General features: G+C 42.9%; 1 protein-coding gene across 3 annotated transcripts in view; it reads left to right on the top strand.

Annotated features, from left to right (window-relative positions):
• Positions 1–25,471, top strand: part of ENTPD8 (ectonucleoside triphosphate diphosphohydrolase 8) — a 562,224-nt gene that overhangs the window by 481,664 nt on the left and 55,089 nt on the right. For all 3 annotated transcript variants that reach the window (XM_078642095.1, XM_078642094.1, XM_078642096.1), the window contains exons 5-7: positions 7,363–7,522; positions 12,853–13,083; positions 15,667–15,918. In XM_078642095.1, the coding sequence (XP_078498221.1) occupies positions 7,363–7,522; positions 12,853–13,083; positions 15,667–15,918 (643 nt within the window). The remainder of the gene's footprint in view (positions 1–7,362; positions 7,523–12,852; positions 13,084–15,666; positions 15,919–25,471) is intronic.

Below are 25,471 nucleotides of genomic sequence, written 5' to 3'. Positions count from 1 at the left end.
TTATATCTAGGTTTGGGTACAAACCGTAGAGCTTGTTCCAGTTTGTTAAGGACCACTTTTTCAAATATTGCCATCTCTGGGCCTGTTTGGTCTAAAGAGGGGGTAAATGTAGATGGTAAGGCTACTATATTATTTACTCTAATATCTTGATTAATATCTTCTTTATTCATGAAAAACCTTTTAAATCTTATTTTTCTAAAAAAAGAATGGATGTCCTGGTGTAGTTCAAATAGATCTACATTCGAATGGGGAACAAATGGTAATCCTTTCGTTAGAAGAGACATATCTGAAACATCTAACTTGTGTTTTGAGAGGTTGAAAATGGGTATTACATCCATTGTCTTTGGTATTGCTTGCTGCGTGTCTCTAAGTAGTGTTGAGGTTCCGTGGGGTACTGGTGAGTCTGGTAGTGGCCTCTCGATTGGGGCTGAAATCTTACTCTCTGTCGTCCCCGTTTCGCACCGCGATAGCCTAAAAAAGGCTGGCGTGTGTTTCTACGTCCGTTATGTGGGTTGTATGGACTTTCCTCATGGTAGTTAGAATTACCATCACCATCAGAATCAGGGTCTGAGGAATCTGAGAAAGTATTTATTTTTTGCGGGTTATAGTTAGTTTCTCCTTGATGATAATCTGTTTTATAGAAATTCTCTCCAAGATGAGGATAGGTTCGCTCCAGAGTATAGAATCTTTTATCCTTTGTGAATTTCTCATGTTTCCATTTAGTGAGATATTCAGCAAAGGATAAGATATCTTTTTTCAGAATTTCTAGTTGTTTGTCAGCCTCCTCTATTGTGGACGATTCCTTTATTTTGTCTTCCAGTTCCTCTATTTCTTTTTTTAGGTCTGAAGCTAACTCTTTAGATGTTGCTATGATTAGGATCATGAGGTCCCGGGAGCATCTGCTGGCTATCATGCTCCATTTGTGTAGAAATGTATCTACAAAAAGGCCAGGGATGTTCCTAATTCTTAATCCTAATGGGATAATGCCCGCTTTTAGGTAGTTGAGCATGAATTCCCCATGGGCCTCTATCCTTATTAGTTTTTTCCTTAGATTGGACAGTTTGTCTATGTCGCTAATATTCTGGGTATTGGACATGAAGCTATGGCTTGAGGGCACACTAGTACCTACTAATGTGGCAAAGTCTTCATCGGAGAAGCCAAATGTCTGCATTTGGGCCATGACGAGGTAATATTTAGAGGAACACCAGTATCTGCAGAAAGTAAGATGAAAAGAAGAATTTTAGAGAAGAAAAGAATACATAAAGTACGTTAATAAATGAACAATGTATGAATATAATAAACAACTTAAATAAAGCGGTAATTTAAATAAGAAGAACAGTTCGGTCCCACACGGGTGCACCGTGGGTATCAATATGTGAAGAAACAAGTTCCTTTTATTTAAATTACCGCTTTATTTAAGTTGTTTATTATATTCATACATTGTTCATTTATCAACGTACTCTATGTATTCTTTTCTTCTCTAAAATTCTTCTTTTCATCTTACTTTCTGTAGATACTGGTGTTCCTCTAAATATTACCTCGTCATGGCCCAAATGAAGACATTTGGCTTCTCCGATGAAGACTTTGCCACATTAGTAGGTACTAGTGTGCCCTCAAGCCATAGCTTCATGTCCAATACCCAGAATATTAGCGACATAGACAAACTGTCCAATCTAAGGAAAAAACTAATAAGGATAGAGGCCCATGGGGAATTCATGCTCAACTACCTAAAAGCGGGCATTATCCCATTAGGATTAAGAATTAGGAACATCCCTGGCCTTTTTGTAGATGTGAAAACATTTCTACACAAATGGAGCATGATAGCCAGCAGATGCTCCCGGGACCTCATGATCCTAATCATAGCAACATCTAAAAGTTAGCTTCAGACCTAAAAAAAGAAATAGAGGAACTGGAAGACAAAATAAAGAAATCGTCCACAATAGAGGAGGCTGACAAACAACTAGAAATTCTGAAAAAAGATATATTATCCTTTGCTGAATATCTCACTAAAAGGAAACATGAGAAATTCACAAAGGATAAAAGATTCTATACTCTGGAGCGAACCTATCCTTATCTTGGAGAGAATTTCTATAAAACAGATTATCATCAAGGAGAAACTAACTATAACCCGCAAAAAATAAATACTTTCTCAGATTCCTCAGACCCTGATTCTGATGGTGATGGTAATTCTAACTACCATGAGGAAAGTCCATACGACCCACATAACGGACGTAGAAACACACGCCAGCCTTTTTTAGGCTATCGCTGTGCGAAACGGGGACGACAGAGAGTAAGATTTCAGCCCCAATCGAGAGGCCACTACCAGACTCACCAGTACCCCACGGAACCTCAACACTACTTAGAGACACGCAGCAAGCAATACCAAAGACAATGGATGTAATACCCATTTTCAACCTCTCAAAACACAAGTTAGATGTTTCAGATATGTCTCTTCTAACGAAAGGATTACCATTTGTTCCCCATTCGAATGTAGATCTATTTGAACTACACAAGGACATCCATTCTTTTTTTAGAAAAATAAGATTAAAAAAGTTTTTCATGAATAAAGAAGATATTGATCAAGATATTAGAGTAAATAATATAGTAGCCTTACCATCTACATTTACCCCCTCTTTAGACCAAACAGGCCCAGAGATGGCAATATTTGAAAAAGTGGTCCTTAACAAACTGGAACAAGCTCTACGGTTTGTACCCAAACCTAGATATAACATCTCTAGAGAAGAACACACATCTCTAAATAACCTGAAAAATAATAAATCCATTGTTGTCAAGAGCAGCGACAAAGGAGGTGGTATTGTCCTCATAGATTCTATCAACTACGAGACCAACATGCTAAAAATGCTGAATGACCCGCTGTTCTATAAAAAAATTACAATCAACCCCACAGATAGAGTAACTAAAACAATTCAATAAATCACAATAAAAGCTCTTGACACAAGAGTGATCAATAAAAAAGAATATAACTTCCTGAATAAATCACAAAAAAAGATAGCTTGTATTTACGGGGTACCGAAAATACACAAAAACCAGCAGGACCCTCCCTACCGTCCGATTGTGTCAACAATTGGCACTCCCACTGAGGCCATCTCTAAATATCTAGACAATATCCTCAGACCCTACATTCCGCTTACACCCTCTTACATCAAAGACACAGGGTCAATCATCAAAGAGGTTGAACATCTACCTTTTAATCCACATAGTGACCTACTGGTCACTCTGGATGTTGAATCCCTGTATAGTAACATTCCCCAAAAAGAAGCAATAGATGCTACCATGTGGTTCATAGACACATATCATATACCATGCTGTAAATCGTTCATTTTTGAGTGTCTCTCCCTAGTCCTTAAAGAGAATGTCTTTCAGTTTGGTGAGCACATGTACCAACAAACAAAAGGCGTAAGCATGGGGGCAGCCATGGCTCCGCCCATAGCAAATATATACATGGCTCTTTTTGAGTCCAAACACATATACAATGAAATGGCCCCAATCTTTGAGTCTGTTTCCCATTGGTACCGGTTCATTGATGATATTTTTTTCATCTGGACCAATGGGGAACAGACTCTAAAAGAATTTCTGGACTGGCTCAATCTGTCAGACAATAATCTCCGCTTTACTGCCCACATTAATACCACGCAAGTTGAGTTTCTGGATATTTATATTAGGAATGACTCAAACGTACTTGAGGTTGACCTATACACAAAGCCGACAGCAAGGAACACCTTACTCCACTTTTCTAGTTACCATCCAAGAAATCAGAAGGACAGCATTCCCTTTTCGCAGTTTCTCAGAGTAAGAAGAAACTGCACAAACTTAAAGGACTATGATACCCAATCGGCAGTAATGAAACAAAAATTTCTTGAACGAGGCTATCCTCATCGCCTCATAAGAGAAGCATACAAAAGAGCCCGATTCTATGATCGGGATGCCCTACTCAAGCCACAAAAAGAACAACAAGAACCAAAATTGGTTTGCATTACTAAGCACTCTACGTTAGATGCCACCGTAAAGCAAATCAATAACGCTAACTCGCATCTCTTAAATGTAGACCCATCACAAGCTAAACTCAAAAAAGCACTTTTTGCACATCGTCGAAATAAGAATCTAAAGGATTATAGTCCGATCTCGCTATGCTGGAGCAACCACCAATACTCCTTTTATACAAAAATCAATACAAGGTACTAACTCAGTTTAGGGCACCTCCCGGTGCGGCACCTGTCAGTCCTGTGACAGCATTATATCAGGAGAAACATTCATCTTTAACCAATTTAACATACAAACAAAAGAATTATGGACATGAAACTCATGTAACATAATATACCTTATTGTATGCCCATGCAATTTGGGCTACGTGGGAGAAACTTCCCGTGCAATAAAAACTCGTCTCACAGAACACAGGTCCGCCATCAAAACACGCAGGCTAACAGCCCCATTACTGAATCACTTCTCTGAATTCAAACACTCCCCGTCTGACATTAGATGGCGGATCCTGGAAAAGATCCACACACCAAACAGTAATGGTGGCGAGAAGATTAGAAAGAAGAAAGAAGTATTTTGGATCTTCTCCTTGGGGACTTTCACCCATGGTTTGAATAATGAAATGCCTTGGGAAAACGCCATTCTATAAAGCAAAAAGAAAATAGAAAAAGACCTGAATATGAGCCTGCACTAAAAATTAAACATAACTGTAGTCACTAAATATAAAAAAACTGTCCCCTTCCCCTCATGTGCTATATGAATCCTTTTATTTCCGGCCCTCCGCCCCCTTCCGCCTTACATTGGCTAGATGGGAAAGATCCTTTGATCCACACATGTACCATAGACCCTATGTTATGATCCTGGGAGTTGTGATCAATAACTGAATAGAGAATTTGCACTCGAATTAATTATAGTTAATAATGAGAAATCTCATCCCCCTTAAAATGGTATATATATATATATATATATATATATATATATATATATATATATATATATATATATATATATATTCATTTGGTGTCCCTCTGCGAATTGGTCCAACATGCAGCACCCTATTATGATATCACCTCAGTAGTTGGGGTTGTCACCTGTTGCCAGTACCGTGGGATACCGTGTTTGAATAACATATGGTTGACTACGGTATATACCTTTAAAAGGCCTGGTTAACACCAACAACCAATGGCAAAACGCAGTATATAAACCAACCGATGCGATTGAGTCTAACCCCCCTACTGAACTCTCAGCCGTCTGACCGCGTTACTCCGGCACGCCATTTTTTCATTTCAACAGGTAAGCAGCAAAATAGAGATTCGCGCTAATTAGAACGTCTAAACCATAAAGTATCTCGTAACATATATACGGCTACTTTTAACTTCAAATAGCCGGGAATCTGAAACCGAAAAATCTCTACCAGTTGAGCTACAACGCAACTCCGGCACGCCTTCACTACGTTTCATGTAGGTAAGCAGTAAATAACAGACTCGCGTTTACAACCATCGCGCTGCGAGCCTCACCATACTTATCCACCTATATGGCCACTTTGTCTCCAGACAGCCATTAACCTGAACACGACTAACCTCTACAAGGCTCAGCAACCACGCTATCCCACTTGGCACAGTCGGCTGATTAATTTACACGATACGGGTAAGAAGTAAAAACATCGGGCTACTTATTCTTATCATTGCGAAAACACGTTTTCTTATGTACGGTTATTTAATTGCAGACAGCCGAGAATTTGATACCAGTCCTAAACGGTGACTGTTTGAACAACCACGTAACTTCGAAACGTCTTTAGTTTGCTCTGAATAGGTAAGAAATAGATATGAACCTTGCGTAAACAACAATAACCATCCCGTCACATATCTTACTATGCCTATTCCTTTACACGACTATTTTTATTGTAAACAGCTGGTTATTTGAACAGGACCAAACCCCATTAGGCCTTGTAACCATGTGACGTTGTTACTTCACTACCTCGAGCAATAAAGGTAAGAAAGATAGAAGCACAGCGCCATTTAGAGCAACTAATTTGAAATATGCTCTTTAACTTCGGCTCTGTCTAATTTTAGATAGCCGCCCATCCGAAATCTGCCCAAACTTCATTCGGCTGAGATACCACATGGTTTTATAAAGGATCATCCACAATAATTTAACACTAAGCAGCCATCACAGTTTTTAAATACAGGTAAGAATAGAGAGAAAATATTACCATCAGCAACAATACTAACCTTGTAAATATCATAGCAAGATACAGTTCACGTTCATCTCTACCGTATCAATTTATAGATAAATCAATATCCAGAGACCACGCAACTTACTACATTGCTGCATAAGCAGTCTCTATATCCTAAACACAGGTAAATTGCTAAAATATCACTGTGACGCTTGATTTAAACTGAAAAAAAAGATGAACCATGTGGATACTGCAAACTATCTCTAGCAATGCTGCTGCCACTTATCTGCATAAGGAACTAACATTCGGATACTTGTAAAGCTACATCGTGTCTCTATTCCTATGCATAAATAGGCCTTCCCTACTCTGTAAATATGTCATTAAATAGGTTAGGAACAATGCCCAATTAATGTAATACCTGTAAGGAATAGACAAACACCTCTCTTTTTCTAATCTCTTCTCATGGCTACAACCTGGCTGCTCTATGTGTTTCACTTTTTACAAATGCAATATGAAATGTCAAATGTTCTGTTTTTCCATTGATGCAAATGTAAGAATGTTTCCTTGATATACATTTGTATGTTAAACAAAATGAACCAATGTTATGCGGTATATCATGAAATCTGAACCAATTACTGGCCTCTAGAATCTGGCAAACTGTATTTAGCGCTATTAAGTGTTTAGCATAAAGACAAGATTCTAAATATTGTTTATTTATTTTCAGTATCATGATGGTAATGTCCTGAGGAAGACACCTTCAACGTGTCGAAACGCGTAGACAGGAAACCATCCCTCAACTATATTACTTTAATGCATATTTGATAATGGATCTATTTTTATCATGTTTTTATTAATGTCAATGATTTAGTTCATGACACTTTTTATCAAATTTATTAAAATGTACTTACTATGCTAATTCAGTGTCTTATTATTAATCTTGTTGTTTGCCATCTAACCTGTGCCAGTAGTCATATTGCTTGCCTGGGTGTGTTACTTTACATACATTGTCTTACCCTGACCCAGGAACTTTACCTATATCAGGGGGTTCTTGTTTCTTCACATATCTTTTTATTTTCATGCCATTGCTCTTGGGATCTGCTACCTACTCTAGTGGTTGTGTCTGAGGTGTTTTTAAAAGACTTATTGAAGCGATGAGGATGAACCAGATCCTAATCTATTGAATCCTTCAGACTACAGAATACGGAGGCAGCAGACAAGGTCATCGAGGAGGTTTCGAAGACCATGAAGGAGTATCCCCTGGATTTCCGGGGGGCGCGGATCCTCACTGGGAATGAGGAGGGATCTCTGGGCTGGATTACAACCAACTACCTCCTTCAGTCTTTCGTTACGGTAAGTGGCTTGGTCATGCGGGATGTGCAGGTCTCATCACATTGCCTCTCTTCTTTCTAAAATATTCAAGGGGACTGGATTTAGGAGGAAATTTGAAAATCATTTGAGAGACTGGCTCCACAGAATATCTGAAGGGTTTGGATAGTTAAGCACATTTTAGCCCCTCTAAAAGACCTGGACTAAACCAGCTGAATAATAGGCTAAGCCTGAAATCCATGTAATAGCCTCTGTCCCTTTTGAGGCATCAGACAGCATGGTGGCAGGGGCTATAATATAAGGAAGGGAACTAGCCCTCCCTCCCCTCTTTTAGGATAGTGAAAGACAGTCTTTATTGCGTACGGTGGGCCCTGGGGTCCAGCGCTTCTGCACCTGCTGCACTGAACATAGCTAAGCCCCAGGGTCAGCCAGTAGTCTTCATGTCTAATCATCAAAGCCAGGCAGACTCTACCAATATTTGCTGGCTTTTGTGTCTTCCAACCATCAGGGGTAGTTAATTCGTTGTAAACTAAATATGCAACATATTTATTGATGTGCACCCTCAACAGATATTCTAAACATAGTGCATGAAGATTAATGATTATTTGTTCAAGTGATGTTTGTTGGTTTGTCTGTGTTTTTATTTTACCATTAGAATATCTACATAGTGCATTGCCTAGGGACCACTTTGCTCATGTAAATCCACCGAAAACCATTTATTACTGGGTAACTCTTATATTCGGATAAACTAACAGTATACCCTAAGAACAATGGATGGGACATATTTTTAAAAATGGTGGCTAAGCCCTCACACACCTACCCAGGTGTCAGGCTTCATTCCCGGGCTTCCTCAATCGCTAAAAATAATTATAATGGTGAGCGGGCTTTCAATGTTCATAGGCTATGCTTTTTGAGTCTTCTCATGAAGAAAGGATCCAAATCAGTGTGGTTTACAAATCTCGAAGGTAGCTCCAGTACACCTTTACTAATGTAGTATTAAAGAGATGATTAAAACATATCATGAATGATGCCAAGTGCATATAGCGCCTCATATATCCTCATCATACAGAGTGAGTTTTTCCCCTACTTACTGGTCATTGATGGAACATGGAGATATATATAGGAGGTCCCCTTGTATTCACACATTAGGGCAACAGTGACAAAGATTAAGGGCGTGATGCAGATCTCGGCAGACGAGTTACTCTGTGACAATGGTGACGGATATCCCATCCGCCAAATTATACATCTCATAGGATACAATGGGATTGATATTTCGCCGGACGTGATATACGTCACCGTTGTGACACAGTAACCCATGCCCCGAGATTTAAATCAGGCTCTACGTCTCTGTGTGAAGTCCATATAAACCATTATCAATTCTTGCCTCCTAACTTACTTCATCAAAGGTAACACGTACAACACCACATACAGGGAGGTGCACCTTTGGCGCTCTACCATGGACTGCGACTCCTGAGATTACACAATGATGGCATCACCATGGGTGGTATGAAGGGCGCTATGAAGAGGAGAAACCTTCTCAAATACGGCAGGCTATCTGTTCCTTTTTTAAGATGTGGCGGATACACCTAGGAGTAGGTACCTCCATGGGTCTGCCCTTTGATGAAGTAAGTAAGGAGACAAGACCTGATCCTACTGTGCGCTACTAGATGTCGTTTTTTATTTACCTTGTGGTTAGGAAGGTGCAACTCTCAATGCCCTAGTCTCTCTTGTCCCCCCCTCTCTCGTTGATTGAGGGTATAGTTTATTAGGGGAACTCTGTCATTCACGTGTCTTTGCATTGGTTGCTGGAATATTTGTATCTTGGTAAATATCTTGATACATTATCCATAAGTATCTTTAAACATTATCCATTGCCCTGGAGGGAAAAAGCACACAGACACTGGTGCATTGTGTACAAAAAAGATAGTAAATCTGCCCCTAAGAGTCTTTTTAGCTGCATAACTTGAATATATTAAAATGGCATGGCTTGAAGCCGAGAAGCGATGAGCAGTAAACCTGCCCTGTAATTAATGTTTTTACAGTAAAATTAATAAACAGGTCAGAGATCTTGTGTAGTTAGGAGAGAAGGTAAAACATCCCATGGCAGGGTTGAGCAATACATGCTCTCCCATTACTTTGGTTTTGTGTCAGGAAGGGACCAGGACTGGAACTGGGATGGGAAGCGGCCTTTTCTGGCTAGAAAATCAGGTCCAATGTTCCTGAAGTCAGGAAATCTGGATGTGGGAACACTGGCCCACATTTAGTTGAGCAGAGTGGAATTCCAGTATAGTATTCGGCTCCACACCACTTGTAATTGGAGCCTTAGTTGTAGTCTCCATACAGAGTCATCTCGTCCTTATCACATTCTTAAACACTCCTTAAATTTTCTTGCATTGAGGAGTGAACTCCAACCCCGTGTGGTCTGCCAAGATGCCTTTAACCCTTAGCAACCACCCTGAAATGTACGAACAAAGCATGGAACTCTGTTGACTGACCGATATCGAACACAGAAAAGGTGGTGGAAAAATAAGCCTAATAACTGGTAATCGCTCGGAGCATTCCGACCCATCGTTCTTTTGCCCACCACGCACCTTAGATCATTTCCAGCAATATCAGTCTTGCCGCTCCTCCATCAGGAACAGTCAAGCCTCAACTGCCAAGCCAGGCCCTCTCTGGACCGAAACACAAGCATCCTTGATTACGGCTCTTCAGCAGGGTGTAGCTTGTATCTAATAGCTGGCATTACGTATATATATGGAGGGGGGGGGGATTTACTTAAATTTTGCGTCTTGTTGTGACGCAAATCAGCACAAAATCTTTTTTTCCTAATTTACTTTCTAGTGCTAAACTTGTTTACCACTGGAAATAACGGAAAAGTAATGCGAAGCAGCGCATAGCGGTGCTTTGCATTACTTTGCGCCATGGGCGCGTACCAAGGGTGGTGCATGGGCGTTCCCATGCAACCACCCAAGGTTTCTCATGCTAAACCCAATTTACTAAATAAAGTAGATTGGGTTTAGCGTGAGAACACTGCGCCCTTTTCAAGTAGGCGCAAGGAAGGAGAAATGCTTTCATTTCTCCTTTCTTTTCCGACTTTGCATGTTTGCTGTACTCTACAGCACACATACAAAGTAGCAAAATGGTTAAAGTGAGTCTGTGCATAATATTTTGTACTGGAAGCGTTCCTTCGAGTACAAAACCTATGCTAGACTCACAGAGACACCCTTGCACCATGGTGCAATGATGTCTCCGTGGGGCACAGCAGCTGATCTCAGCGCTGGCGCTAGTGAGAGGGGAAGAGAGCCTTATTTTAGTAAATAGGGCGCTCTCCTCCTCTCTCTTTGGCTGCTGCAGTGTGCTACGTGAACAGATAGTAAATCTGCCCCTAAGAGTCTTTTTAGCCGCATAATTTGTAAATGAGTTCCACATACTAGAAACAATGTTGATGACATACAACCTTGGACCAGAAGCCACAACCAGTCTGGACATTCTGTACTAACGTTAACAGATTGCTCTGTAAAAGATGGATCCTAACTTCATGTAAGAATAATGGCCTCACATCTGACCAAAGTATATCACCAATAACATCTATCATAAGCGAGGTACAAGGTACCAAGTGAAACTTTTACAGATTGATTAACAAGCCATGATGCGGCAGAATTTCGAATGCCATCTGGGCTGATGAGGAATCATGAACAAAGCCAGTGATGGAGATAGAGGTGTATCATGAACACATGTAGGATGCAAACCATTAAGCAAACATCTTTTAAACAATATGGAAGCCGCCTTGCTGAGAAAGGCGAGAACAACAAACTGGAAGTGCTATTTTCACACTTCAAAGTAGAGATATCCCAGGTATCAAAGCAGGATACAATTGTTATAGCATATATTTTTTACGTCAATCACTGTCAAAGTCCCCTGGCCTGCCTCTGAGTCTCCAATTTGAAATGACCACTGGAATCCATTTGTTTATCCTTTTCACATTCAAGATAAAGCAAAACTTCAACATTTCTACTGCAACAGATTGATTATGAAACAGAAGCCGAGTTGCATCGAATTCCACTTCTGGTAGAACCAGCCAGCTCCACTATTTAAACAACAATTCCTGAATGCTAGCATCCAACACTTTCCTAGGATTTGCTTTCTTGTGCCAGCAAAACCTGGTTGGAGGAATGCACATTTTATTGGGTACCACTGAAAAATCATGGCCCTCATTTAGGCACTAGACATTGCATGGCAGGAGAATTGTTGGCATTGCTGAATCTTTTTGTCCAGGAGGGAACACAACACAGGCTTTCCAGAATATTTAGGATTGGTGAGCATTCTTTCACAAGATGGTGGACCGAATTCTAGGTTAGCCTGGCATCATTGATATACAGCTTCTACCTCTTCAGGGTATTAAGATGCTTTGGTGAAGGCAATGGGATCTCTCAATGTGAAGGAATGTGACAAGGAAGAGAGAGAGAGGTGGTTAGTGCTGCATACCTGTAAACTCTGACGTAGAGAGCATTGGCACTAACAGACCATTCCCAGCAATAAAGTATAGGACAATGAGTCTTAACACTTGAGTAGCAAGGGAAGAGTCTCTCCAACAGGTCATTTCTTTCAGTAGAGCCTCTTAGAGAAAATGAGTACTCTCGAGTCTTATGGGGCGTTTGCATTACCAGCAATCCCATTGAGGGGGGGAAGGCCATGTCGGGGTAGGGGTAGGGTTTATGTACACATTTCATTGCATCTAATGAATGCTGCTGATTTATTGTCACTGTTTTCCCTATTTTCTAATTGTAATTCTTTTCTGTTTTTCTGTGTCTGTTCAAACGTACATCCCTGTATATTCTGTGTGTATTCGAATACCTATGCGTGTGTGTTTGCATCTGTGTGTGTCTGGTGCCTAATAAAATGCTTTTTCATACGTTAATGTATTTCTCTGTATGTCTGTGTATGCACCTATGTTGTTTATATGTGCCTTTATATTCTTGTGCACACTTTTGTGCATTGTGTGGTCATGTGTTTGCTTGTGAGCCCCTTTACATTGTGTTTCTGTATAAATATGACTATTCATGTGTGTGTGTGTGTGTGTGTGTGTGTGTGTGTATATGTGTGCACATGCCTATTTCTGTGCTCAACCCATACCTGCATTTACTGTGTATTTCTGCGCCTGTCCATGTGCATGTATGTGAATGCTTACTTTTCTATATATGTGTACATGTGCATATGCAATGGCCTCTGTATTTCTTTGTCCGTTCATGAATCCGCATATATGTGTATTTGCGTGTGCATGCGTTATTTCCCATGTTTTTCGTGTGCACCCTGTCTCCATGCCCTTGTGTGCCTGGTGCATGACTGGACCTCAGTACTCATTCGCTGGTAAATGGATCCACCCAACTAAAGGCGAGGCCTTCGGAGCACTGGACCTCGGTGGAGCATCAACTCAGATAACCTTCAGCCCGAAGGTCGCGATCACAGACAAGACCACGGAGGCGGTCTTCAAGCTGTACGGCTACAACTACACAGTGTTCACTCACAGCTACCTCTGCTACGGAAAAGATCAGGCCCTGCTACTGCTGCTTGCCAAGCTGAGGGAGGTGAGTGTGTAACTTGTGGGAGACGACCATTACTGCACAGGCGTTTCACCGCGGTATGTTTTCAACGCGGTCTTTACAACGAAAGTCGTTTCAACGACTTGACCTGGATGGCGCTGTAAGCTAAGGAATAGTATGATTTACTATTCCAACACCTTCCCTACTGTACGTAGACTGGTGTTGGAACAGTAAATCGTACTATCCCTAAGTCCAGCGCCCTTCAGCGTAAGTCGTTGAAACAACTTGCGTTGTAAATCCTGCGTTGTAACATACCGCGATCAACATGATCGCGTAGTATCATCATACATTCGGAACTTGTGGGGTGTAGGATGTGGATACAGCCTTATCTCAAGTTCACAATTGGTTCCTCTTCCACACAGTCAGGGCCTTTATGTTCCCAAACACCTGCATGAACAGACATACTAGCCAGCAGGAAACCTAACCTGCTTCATGTTCACCGACAACCAATGATTGTTCAAGGTTTATACTTGATCAACCACGGTGAACATGGTTTTAACCTAATTTATTATTGCACCTTTAGTGGGAAATTTGGTATAATTTTATGCTGGCCAGGGCCACTGGTATTATGCGATTGTGTGGCCGCTGCGGTTTTCGCATAATTATAGATTTGCTGCATTTTCCACATAATCCACCATCTGCAGCATAATCTGCTGATTCAACAACAAAAAGTGTTTCTAGCTCAAACGGTTCAAAAGTTACTAAAAATGCAGAGACACGTTGCCATGTGGTGGAAGGCCATTTGTAAAGCTGGACTGGTCACTTTTCTGTTGCTTATTGCTATATTTGGGTGTTAAACCGGTACTAATGTGGTTCAACCAATGCCAAGACAGTGTTACCAAGTTTAAAAATGACTAAATAATGGAGTACAGTTATTACAAAATGTGCTGCATTATGTGACATAAATAGTATTTTCATGCCGCATAATTTACTCAACCCTGCTGCATAATTTGACCCTCCCCTGCCGCATAATTCCAGTGGCTTTGATGCTGGCTCATGCTTTTAAAGGTTAGTAGGAATCAGAGTGAGTCTGATGTCAGCTGAGTCACTCATATGAATTAATCTGACCTCACCAGTTGGTCATTCAGGCAAACAGGACATTTGCCTCTGGAAGTTCAACAGGAGAATGACAGAACAAAGTTTTTTGAGTACCTGTGCCTTCTCAGCCAATGAATATGAACATTCATTTACATTTTTTGAAAGAAATAGTGAGTATTGTGGTAGAAACAGCTTCAAGAGAGTTTCATATTGCATATTGGTTGAGGGGGGATTCTTTTTCGCAGAAAACTCAAAAAAATACTCTTTGTAAAAAGTGGTACACTGCCTTAAAAAAGAATGTGCCCCTCCAAAAGTGAGAGTTTCCAAACTGGAAAATACAAACGTTTTCCTGTGTGCTCTCTAGTGTATCAAGAGCTTTGGTTCCTGTCTAGGCATCTAGGCCTTGAACTGAGCCCCCTCACAAAGATGTTAAATTGAGATAGACATGTTATGAAGAGTCATGTGTGTAGTATGCTAAATGCTCGCTTCTTTTCTTAGAGGTAAACTAAAATTTAGTATCATTGTTGGCAGCAGTATCTGCCTGTGGTAAGGGCAGATTTTTTAAGGACAGTCCAGCTTGTGATGGCTTTGGTTGTTAAGAAAGAGGAGATGGTGGTAAGGAGAAAATGCCAATAGTTGAAGATGGGGAATACTAAAAATGAGCACACCTGGCCTGGCTGGGGATTGACAATGGAGAAGCCTCAGTCATGCCTGAGTTTTCTAGACCACTCCTTCGTAATGGAGCAGAACCAAGGGTACTGTTGTGCACAGGGCCAGCTTTAAGGCAGTGCGACCGGTGCTGCCGCACTGGGCATGGATCTATAGAGGTGCGCAGACCACATGGGAGGGGGAGGGGGGTGGGTGGGGAGGGTTGCTGTGTTTAGCAAAAACTTATGATTGAAGAGATGAGGACGACTTTTGACCTGTGGTAGCGAGAGAATCCGAGGAGGTGTCAAAAAAGAAGGGGGGACTAGGAGCTAGTTGATGGTCCAGTGCCCATGCTCCAAACTAACCATGAAGTCAACAAAGGGGGGGCACTGTTCCAAGGTGTGTAGTGCAAACAGTCACTCACTCACTGCAGGGAGAAAAAGGAAATAGTTTTCCTTTTTCTCCCTGCAGTGAGCGAGTGACTGTTTGCATTACTCACCTTGTAACAGTGCCCCCCCCCTTTGTTGACTACAATCCCAGGAGGTGGTCATGGGGTGTGGGGGTACCAAAAGTGATTGCCGCACTGGGCGCCACCAGCGCTAAAGCCGACCCTGGTTGTGTGGATGTACATCCGCAGGGCCCCAAAAGTATGCCACCGGCCTTAATATGTGGAATCTTAACATCATTTGATGCACCAGCTTCCTGGGAAAAATGTCCAGTTAAGTAGTTGGCCCAAAAATAGCTTAGATGTGGTTCACAGAGCTGCCACCTCCTCCTGAACTTAATATGGTGACTTGGGTGGTGGGGCATCAAAGGGTATGCAATGGAAGACTACAGCACTGATATGCAACTGTACATAATCAAGAGTCCTCTTCTCTGCAGGCCCAGAAAGCCGCCACCATCGAGCACCCCTGCTATCCCACAGGATACTCCACCACCATCACCTTGAGTTCGCTGTACAACACCCCTTGTCTTAAGACACCATCCGGTGACTTGACCACAAATATCAACATTAAAGGAGCTTGGAATGCCGCCACGTGTCAAACGAATGTGCAGGAGATCTTCAATACCGCTGCATGCGACAAGGACTGCGCATTCGATGTCCTCCCTCCCCCCGTGGCCGGAAACTTCTATGTAAGAAGCTCTTTTCTCTATATCTGCTTCCTGGTACCTGCTTCCTTCCTCAGAATCCTTGTTTATGTTATGATGTCACTTACCTGGTACCAAACAGAGAATTTATGCTGTTTTGTAAAGTTTCTTATTATCGTTATAATTTCATTAGATTTGCAGTTATTATTTTTTATAATATTATTGTGATGACTTGTAGTATTAGGTCTTGCACTAGTAATATCATCATTATTATATACTCATTGAGAAAACACTCATCGGGGGCTACCCTTCATGGTTCAGGACTATAATACTAAATGCTTTCCCTTTTCGATTGGGTTTCAGTATTCCAGATTTTAGGGATATATGTGTGGGGACCTCGGATAGTCAAGTTTTCATTTAATTAGGACAAGGCTCCCAGTTTTCCGTTTTTACTGATTTTGACAGATAAATACTGTCAGAAAGCAATGTGTTTCCTGTCTGCATTTAAATTTAAAGGCGGAAAAATACAGAAAATTAGGCTTCTTTTGAGTGACTCTATGTTGACGTTGATGAATGCCAACAGCTGAACAGATAGATAGAAAGGGGTGTTAAAAAGGGAGGACGAGATATCCTTAAATATTAAGTATAATGCTAATATGTATCTGTGGGTGTACTGTTTTGTTGTATTTGTCTGCTTAATTTGATAAAACATGGCAGGCTTCAAAGTATGGGTGCACGTTTATCAGTTTAATAAATAAGGAAATATACAATCTTATATATCAATTATTCACAAAATAAATATGAATCAATATCGATCAGATGGCCAAAAAATAAATATGGATGAATACAGATGGAAATGTTAAAAAAATACCATTAAAGTGGGAGCCCTAATTTTGACCTATAAGTGACAACTAGTATCACCCTGACTTTTTCCTCCCAGTTGAAAGGTCCTTTTTAGGGACTAGTCAAGAATAAAATCACTTATGTAGGTAATTGCCATTTACCGATTCTAAAATACAAAATTTTACCGATTCGGTATTTCAGAATCGGTAAATGGTATGTAGCAAAAAATTCTGTAAATATTACCGAATCGGTAAATGGCAATTACCTACATATGGCCCTAAGTGATTCGGTAGATACCGATTCTGTATTTACCGAACCATCACCTACATTGGAAATGGCTCAATACCGGTCGGTAAGCCTGAAATTTACCGAATTTCGGGTTTAACGAACGGTAATGAGCCACCTACATTGGGCCCTGAGAGCTTTCCTTAGAGGCAAACCTGAATGCAGTGCTCCTGCTCACGTCAGTGCATCTTAGCCCCTAAAAATGGCCGCATTTATTAAGCTAAATATAAACATGGCATATTTTACTCTTGTGCACATAACGCTCGCCATTTTAGGCACTCAGGTGCTCACTCATTCACTGTTGCCTGAGACTCCTCTGATTCTATCAGTCGAGCCAAAACTGGCATAAAGGGCAGGTAAACTTCATGGTGGAAACTGTCGCCAGGGCCAGACTGGTTGTAGCGGGCACCGGGCATTTCCCAGGTGTGCCACCACGGTGGGGGGGGCGGCGGTTTTGGACCCTTGGGGCCGTTTTTTTGTTTCGGGTGCCAGTTTTGCCGCATGGCTACAATATCGGCCCCCTGCAACAAATGTGGCACAAAGCTTTCCACTAGCATCCCGTACCGCCGCGGGCCGGCTGAGCTGTTTGCAAGGGCCTGTTTCAATTCCAAGTCTGGCCCAGACTGTTGCCAAGATGAGAGGGAGAATGGGTTAAATTGGCATGAGACAAGGTGAGTCCCTGCAACTTGAAATACTCCTACTAAAGGCTACTTGCAGCCATAGTGCCGTGGCCAGAGGACTAACGTTCTGGACAGTGTATTTGCCCTCGGGATACACTCATGCCAAAGTTTACCTTCATCTGAATATGTGCCTAGACCCATGAAGCTCGTCGATATGAAATCAACATTTCAGGGCCTTTAAGGATTAGCTGGAGGGTTGCTGGGCCTATCAGAGAATCACTTCGCAGTCGGTACCGCATCGGCACTCACGCCCAATTTCTATACAAGAAAACCTCATTTTCAATGCCAAAATCTTGTGGCTTTTTATACATTTTATTTTGCTGTTCTACTATCTGTTATGTGAAAACAACAAACGAAAAATACCAGTCATCCTCCATGATGCATGGCAAACACTCTTGGAAGGGAGTTACTTTAGAAATCCTATTGCAATGTTGCCAGCCATGCAGGCGCATGTGTCTTCATGCCTGCATTTGAAAACGGTCGGCAAAAAGCATTGCAAAGCCAATAGGTCGCATTTTAGAACACAGGCCAGTGCTTGTTTCTCTTTGGGCCTTATTATGACTTTGGCAGTCTAGGAGCAGGGCCGCCACGCTGCCTCCCTGCTCCGAGACCGCCATTAATGACCGCTCGCCAGAGTACAACTTATTTTTACTCTGGCGGGCGGTTCTCTGGTGGTCCCACTGCGATGAGTTTGAAAAAGGCGCCGCGATGGGTGTGTCAAAGGCAGTTCCTGCATGCCATATACTGTGAATTCCATGCCCTGCAGGAGCTGGGGATGCAAGCACACAGGGGGCACAACATGCACCCCCCTGCATGCACCTCATGGCTCAGAGGCAACAGGGCCCCCATTGTTTCCTCACTGCCACACTTTCATGGCTGACACACTGCCATGAAAAGTGTGAGAGTGAGGAAGCTCCTAATATGTTTGGTGCAGCTGCACCACCAGCATATTAAGGGCCTCAGACCGCTGTGCCACCGCCAGGGATCGTGGATTCCTGGCAGCAGTAGTGCTCCCGTTGCGGTCCAACCTCCACAGTCCTAATGCGGCAGGCGGACCGCCAGTCTGGCAGTCTGCGGACTACCACCACAGCTTCGGGGGTCCATTGGACCGCCAAACTCATAATAAGGGCCTTTGTATACAGGTAGGCTTACTTTTACCATAACACAAACAGCACCCAAATTAAAAGAAAAACAAGACTGTGACAAATGCTCATATCTGACATTAAAATCAAATTAAGTATCCGAGTCCCATTTGGGGTATGATATTACCTCATAAAGTGACTGCAGTTATGATAAATTTGGTTCACCTAGGAGGAACGATTTTTTAATCTGTAATAACCTTGGTATTATGAAAAACTTTCAAAACATTTATGTTACTCCATCAAGTTGAATTGATGACTTTTGCCACGGTACATTCATAGGGGCACTGTGATTGAGGCACAGGTTGGAGAGTATTGACCATATCACATCTCTATAACAGTAGATACTCTGCTGTGTATTTAGTTGGAGGTGTAGGTTTATAGTCAATGAATCGCTTACTGCTTTATATAATTATGTATATAAGTGTGAACTTTGCTCAAGATCAGACGGAGCAAAAACTTAGACTAAAATAAATGATACATCATTCATGAATTTCTGTCCACACTACAGGGGAGACTGGGACATGTACACAAAAGGTTGTTTGCAATAGATAGTTAAACAGATTGTATTATCATTGACTCTTTAATTAATATGCCATGAGTGTTGCCATTGCTGATGCCATTCCTGATGTGTTATATGATGTAATCAGTCATAGAATTGATGATGTAAATGGTGATATCATGCAAGATCATTGGTGCTATTGCCTGTGGTGGCATGTATAGTAGGGATGCAAGATATGGATGCACAGATTCTCATACCTGGTGAATTTCAGTATTTTTTAGGCTTTCCTCTGCAACCACAATCTCCCTTTTATGAGCATGTTTTAAGGTTGATATCGATAAATTTGTTGTGTGGCATATAAGAACCCCTTGAGCAAAACTCTAAATATGACCGCCTGTACCTTGCATTGCCATTAGACCCCTAAACACTCAGGTGAGCATTTTCGTGCCCATGACCAGAATATTGAGTTACTTTTTTAGCATTATGTTTTGTTGCTGAGTACTAATGAAATCTGATCATCATACAGGTCACTACCATATTGCAGATTATTACACTGTTTGCCATTGGCTTAACAGTATGGATTTCTACTGACATAAAGTACTGCCTATAATTTTTATATATATATGTAGTAATGCTGCCACCGTACGGGAAACTGTGTGTATTACAAGCAGCCTACAGTAATTATTACAAACATAAATTCAGAATACTAGTTGCATTTGCTAATGCTTGTTTAGATGTGATTGTACTGATAATATGCTAGTATTCCATCCATGCTGGGTGCTTGGGTTTGCCCAAATGTGGTCTCCCTCCACCCCTGCCCGTCCTCCAACTAGAACTATCTATTGCCTCTGAACTCTTGAATCTCACTTGTAGGACTGGGCTGTCCATAAGGGACAGAGGGCAAACCTCTTACAAGATTTGAAAAAGTAGGCAGTTTTCAGGGTGGATGGGCTCAAATATGGTACACTCTGTAGTGAGCCACCCAGCCCTTATGCCTGGACCCCTGACCCGGATGTGACGCACCTCAGCCTCGGCTGGAGCATGGCCATAGGCTATAAATAAAAGGGGAGGGACGCTCAGGATCTTTGCCCACAACCTCATACCTTTGCTGTCCCTACAGTTATTTTTAGCAAGCGACCTCTGCAGAGGACCGCTATACAGGGCTCACCACACTGGCAATGAGGACGCATCTGCGGCCTGCAGTCATCTTGCTCCTGCTCTTTGGTGGTCATTGCGGCTCCACCCTTCCAGCAACACCCGTGCTACGACTCTGCACTTCAAGCCTGTGTCGGCGCTGAAGTTTTCTCTCCCCTGGCGGTCCCCTACAGCATTATGGCCCACCGAAAATCAGCTTGTGCCCGCTGGTGGCCTCATGGACTTGCACTGGTGGCTCGTCCCAGTGCTCCAGAACACCTGGATAGAAACGTGCTGCATGTTGCGGGCGTGGTGAAAATAGAATCTGCCAGCCTTGTTCTCTGCAGCGTCCCCATAAGAGTTACGGGTGCTGATCCACAGCTAGATAGTAAGGTATGGCAACGGCTCCCGCTGCGACTGCAGGTTTTACGCTTCCGGCACTATGGCAGGTGACGCCAACGCTGTGTGTGCCCAGGCTCATCTGTGCCTGCAACCCCCCCTTTTTTAATCGTTTTGGCCACCACAAGTGTGGAAGGGTATGCTCAGATGTGAGTCCCTTGCTCACTGCACCATCAGGATTCAAGCAAGCCGGGCCGAAGACGGCTGTAATGCCAGAAACCGGTCCCCGGAAGCTTGTTTCCTTTCCAGTAAAGAATTGGCTTGGTAGTTTGGTCTGCCCTGTTCCCATGATGCACTGGGCCAGGGATAGACTAATTTGCATGTAGCCAGGTTCTGAACTGGGATGGTGCAGTGAGCTAAAAAACGGTGATGGATCAAGCCCTGATCTTTTGACTGGGTAGGAGTGTTCTGCTTAATTCAGATACTCTGTCCATCACCACCACCCCCCTTTTTGAATCGTTTTGGCCACCACAAGTGTGGAAGGGTATGCTCAGATGTGAGTCCCTTGCTCACTGCACCATCAGGATTCAAGCAAGCCGGGCCGAAGACGGCTGTAATGCCAGAAACCGGTCCCCGGAAGCTTGTTTCCTTTCCAGTAAAGAATTGGCTTGGTAGTTTGGTCTGCCCTGTTCCCATGATGCACTGGGCCAGGGACAGACTAATTTGCATGTAGCCAGGTTCTGAACTGGGATGGTGCAGTGAGCTAAAAACGGTGATGGATCAAGCCCTGATCTTTTGACTGGGTAAGAGTGTTCTGCTTAATTCAGATACTCTGTCCATCAACACCCCCCTTTTTGAATCGTTGCAACCGATCTGCAGCACAACCCTGTGGCTGTATTTCATACCTAAGTGAGCTGGCAGACCCTGCTACTGACGTCCCCAGATGGAAAATACGGGTAGGCCGGATGAACAATTACTTTTGAGCCACCCATGAGACTGACTGTTGTCACTTCACTATGCAGGGAAAGAGATACATAAACTGTTTGAACAGCTCCTCAACACTAGAGCAGATAATGACTACAATTCTGTGGTGAGGCCCCTCAATGCCCACTTGGTCCACCAGCTAAATTTGGACTTTGAGCGCTTCACACTACGACAACTTTAAGCCTACCTTCGTGAACTGGCCAGCACCTACACAGCTGATGACCAGCCAAAGGCGATCTGGCATAGATCATCTAGGGTTGCGAATCCAAGGCGCTTCATGGTCGGATTTTGAGACAGCCCAACATAAGTCTCAACGACATTCTCATCCTGGTGCGGTGTCATGACCTGTCAGCGGCACGAGCCACAGAAATGGACATAGCATTGACACATGGCAACAGGGGCAGCTAGCCATTCATGGTAAAGGTGGAAACAGTAGATGCAGTGCCCACTAAACCAAAACATACCAGCCCCAGGCCAGCCAGACCAGCACCCACCACAACTAGATGCAGGATTTGTGGGCAAGAGGGACATCCATTGGAAAGCTGCTTTGCCAAAGTGTGCCGCTAAGGGATGAGGGGCCGTGGAGCATGAGGAATGATGACGGTGGCGAAAGCTATTCACCGGGCTTTCACTGACTGACACAGAAAACCAGAGTCCAGTTCCACGCAGCACATGGCCGGACAAACCTCGAGATGAAACACCCTCGGAAGATGAAGATGTATTCCTTGTCTTATTCGCGGAGCACCTTAAAAGACACAGAAGATCTCAAACCGCATGCGGAGTTGAGGTGGCAGGTACAACCATCAAAGTACTTATTGACACAGGGTCCTCTGTCAATGTGATTTGCTTCAAACAATAGTGGCAACTCCACCCAAGGCTTGCTCTCTTGCCATTAACAACCAAGATCTACATAAATGGAGGGCAGACACCCCTGCAGCTGAAAGGGACTATGTGCGTGCACATTCTATCCAACAACAAGGAGACTCCAGCAAATTCCACATCATCCAAGGGGAAGCCGAAATGCTGATTGGGTTTCATATGGTGGAGGACCTGGGTCTGGTATCATTCATCAGGAAGGTTCAGATTTTTAAAGTTGAGTAACTATTGAGCCAGTTTCCCAGCCTCTTCCAGACATTAAGGTGCCCCTGAGCTCCCCCAATATAGCTCCAGACTAGACAGTCCAGCCAGTAGCACTGCGACAATGGCAATTTCCATTCCACCTAAGGTCGCTGGTTGAGCAGAACCTGGACAAAGTGGAGACACTGGGCCTCAATGAGAAGATTCCTAGTCCCACACCATGGGTGTCCCCAATGATTATTAACGAAAACCCTAAGCAGCCAGGCAAAATACATCTGTGCATTGACATGTGCCTCCCGAATAAAGCCATCAAGCGTGAGAGATGGACGACATCATGGCAGAACTCAACAGGGCTCGGTGGTTCTCGAAGCTTGACCTCAATGCTAGCCAACAACTACAGGTGGATGGGAGCAGTTGGTACATCACAACCTTCTCCACACACCTATGCCTGTCGAGGTACAGGCTTATGTGCTTTGGGATATCGTCTGCAGCTGAAATCTTCCAAAACACCATCAGAGATGTGCTCTCAGGTCTCCAATGGGTGATGAACATCAGCGATGACATCTTGATCTACTCCGCCACAGCTGAGGAACACCATAAAACTCTAAGGGCCATGCTAAAGCAACTGTGTGACCATGGCCTCACGCTCCACCTGGAGAAATGGTACTTCTTCTAGCCAAGCAACAGATTCTTCAGCTACCTTTTTACCAAAGACAGCATCCAATCACTAGCGATCCAACAAGCCTCAGCACTGTGCAGCGCTAACGAAGTCTGCAGTTTTCTGGGGATGGCCACCTAATGCGGACGGTTCATCCCCAACCTGGCAACCATCGTGGAACCGCTAAGGGCACTGCCAAAGGCTGATGCTAGATGGTCCTGAGGCCCTTGAGAGGAAGACACGTTCCAGTGTGTCAAGTCGGCACTCCTCAGCAGCACAAAGATGGTCTACTTTGACCAAAAGCAAAGAGCAGAGCTAATTGTCGGTGCCAGCCCAGTTGGGCTGTGCCGACACAAGAAGTCGACATGGTATAAATGCCATCCCTTCCCTTTGCTAGCAGAGCCATCTCCCCCTTGAAAGTCAGATATGCCCAGATCAAGTGGGAGGCCCTGACCATTAAGTGGGCCCTTGGACATTTTCACCTGTATCAGTATGGGTAGCCCTTTCGAGCAATCCCAGACTATCAGCCACTGGTCCCACTGTTTATGGGCACAGTGCTACATCCTCTGCCTAGATAGAACGCTGGACGATTCATCTGCAGCTCTATCAGCTCATGGTGGTTTACCTTCAAGGCTCCAGAAACCCAGCCAACTCCCTGTTCCGACACCCACCGCAAGCAGATGACAGACCGAGACTTGATGATGGACGGAGGACTGCATACGAATAGTGAGTTGAAGTACATGCCGGAGAGTGTTAAGCCTACAAGAGATCAGCCAGGCAACTGCTGACAACACATTACTTGTGAAAGTCATAGCAATATTGCAAAAAGGGGCCTGGAACACATTCCTGCAGGCAGTGGCGGCTGGTGACATTTTAAAGTGGTGACGCGTAAAAGTCGCAAGCGTAGGGAGTGAGCCCAAGTTTATGATGCAGGGTTCGAGGGGGGCCTCCCCACAAGAAAATTTTGAAAAAAGAACGGGCAAATGGTGCATTATCATGCACATTTGAGAATGCAAGAATGTTAATAAAGCAATTGTGGAAGTGTAGCTGTGACATTAATAAAGAGATTTTGTATGATAATGAAGTAGCTTGCTGCTTATCAATTTAACCACAGAACTTCATAACAGCTTTGCGATAACAATGCTCAGTATCTCGCAGATTTCTTCATTCATTAATATACCTTTAGAAATTAAGAATACTGAGGAAATACAAGCTATTGTGATTTGTAGGACTGGACACAGTGATACAGCAGGAAATAAACATTAAAAGGTAGTAGGGCACCTTACAAGGCACTGTACGTCTCATTGAGAGCAACCAACCATAAAATAAACATTCAACAGATTGAAGTCAGGCATAATACACCATTAATTTCAGTGTCTTCAATATCTATACAGCAGATGAGAAACAACTGAGCAGGTCACAAACGAGCAGCATTCAAGAAATGGTCACAAACAATTCAAGAAATGTTAGGATTAACAAATTGCTCACATTTTGTTAAGAAAATCAGCATGTCTCTCTTTAATAGCTGCAAACTTCTCAGTCAGTTGAACATTAAACTCTGGGATTCTTTTAACAAGGTCTCTCTCTATAGAGAGCATCACCAAAGCATTAAGTCTTTCCTCAATCATTGTGTTCCTCAGGAATGTCTTAATTCTGTTTAAAGTGGAAACACATTGTTCCGCCTCTGCTGTTGTCATAAGAGTGGTAATGACTATTTTTAGTAAAGAAACTGTCTTTGTAAGTGACTTTTCGATATTAAGTTCCTGAATTAAAGCAAGCAAAGAAATGGCACAGTCTCCTGATACACAGGCATTGCGTACAGTACAGTTAATTCGGTTCTCGGATCCTCTTTGGTGAACATAGGGTAAGCTTCCACAGCCTCATTCAGTGCTTGTTCAGGGAAGCAAGTATCATATTTTGCAAACTGATCACTTTGCAGTAATGTGGCACTCACTAA

The sequence above is a fragment of the Lissotriton helveticus genome, chromosome 5_1 (genome assembly GCF_964261635.1).
Source record: "Lissotriton helveticus chromosome 5_1, aLisHel1.1, whole genome shotgun sequence".
In the NCBI taxonomy this organism is placed as follows: domain Eukaryota; kingdom Metazoa; phylum Chordata; class Amphibia; order Caudata; family Salamandridae; genus Lissotriton; species Lissotriton helveticus.
The sequence above is the reverse complement of the archived record's forward strand: the minus strand, read 5'-3'. Positions and strand labels throughout refer to the sequence as shown.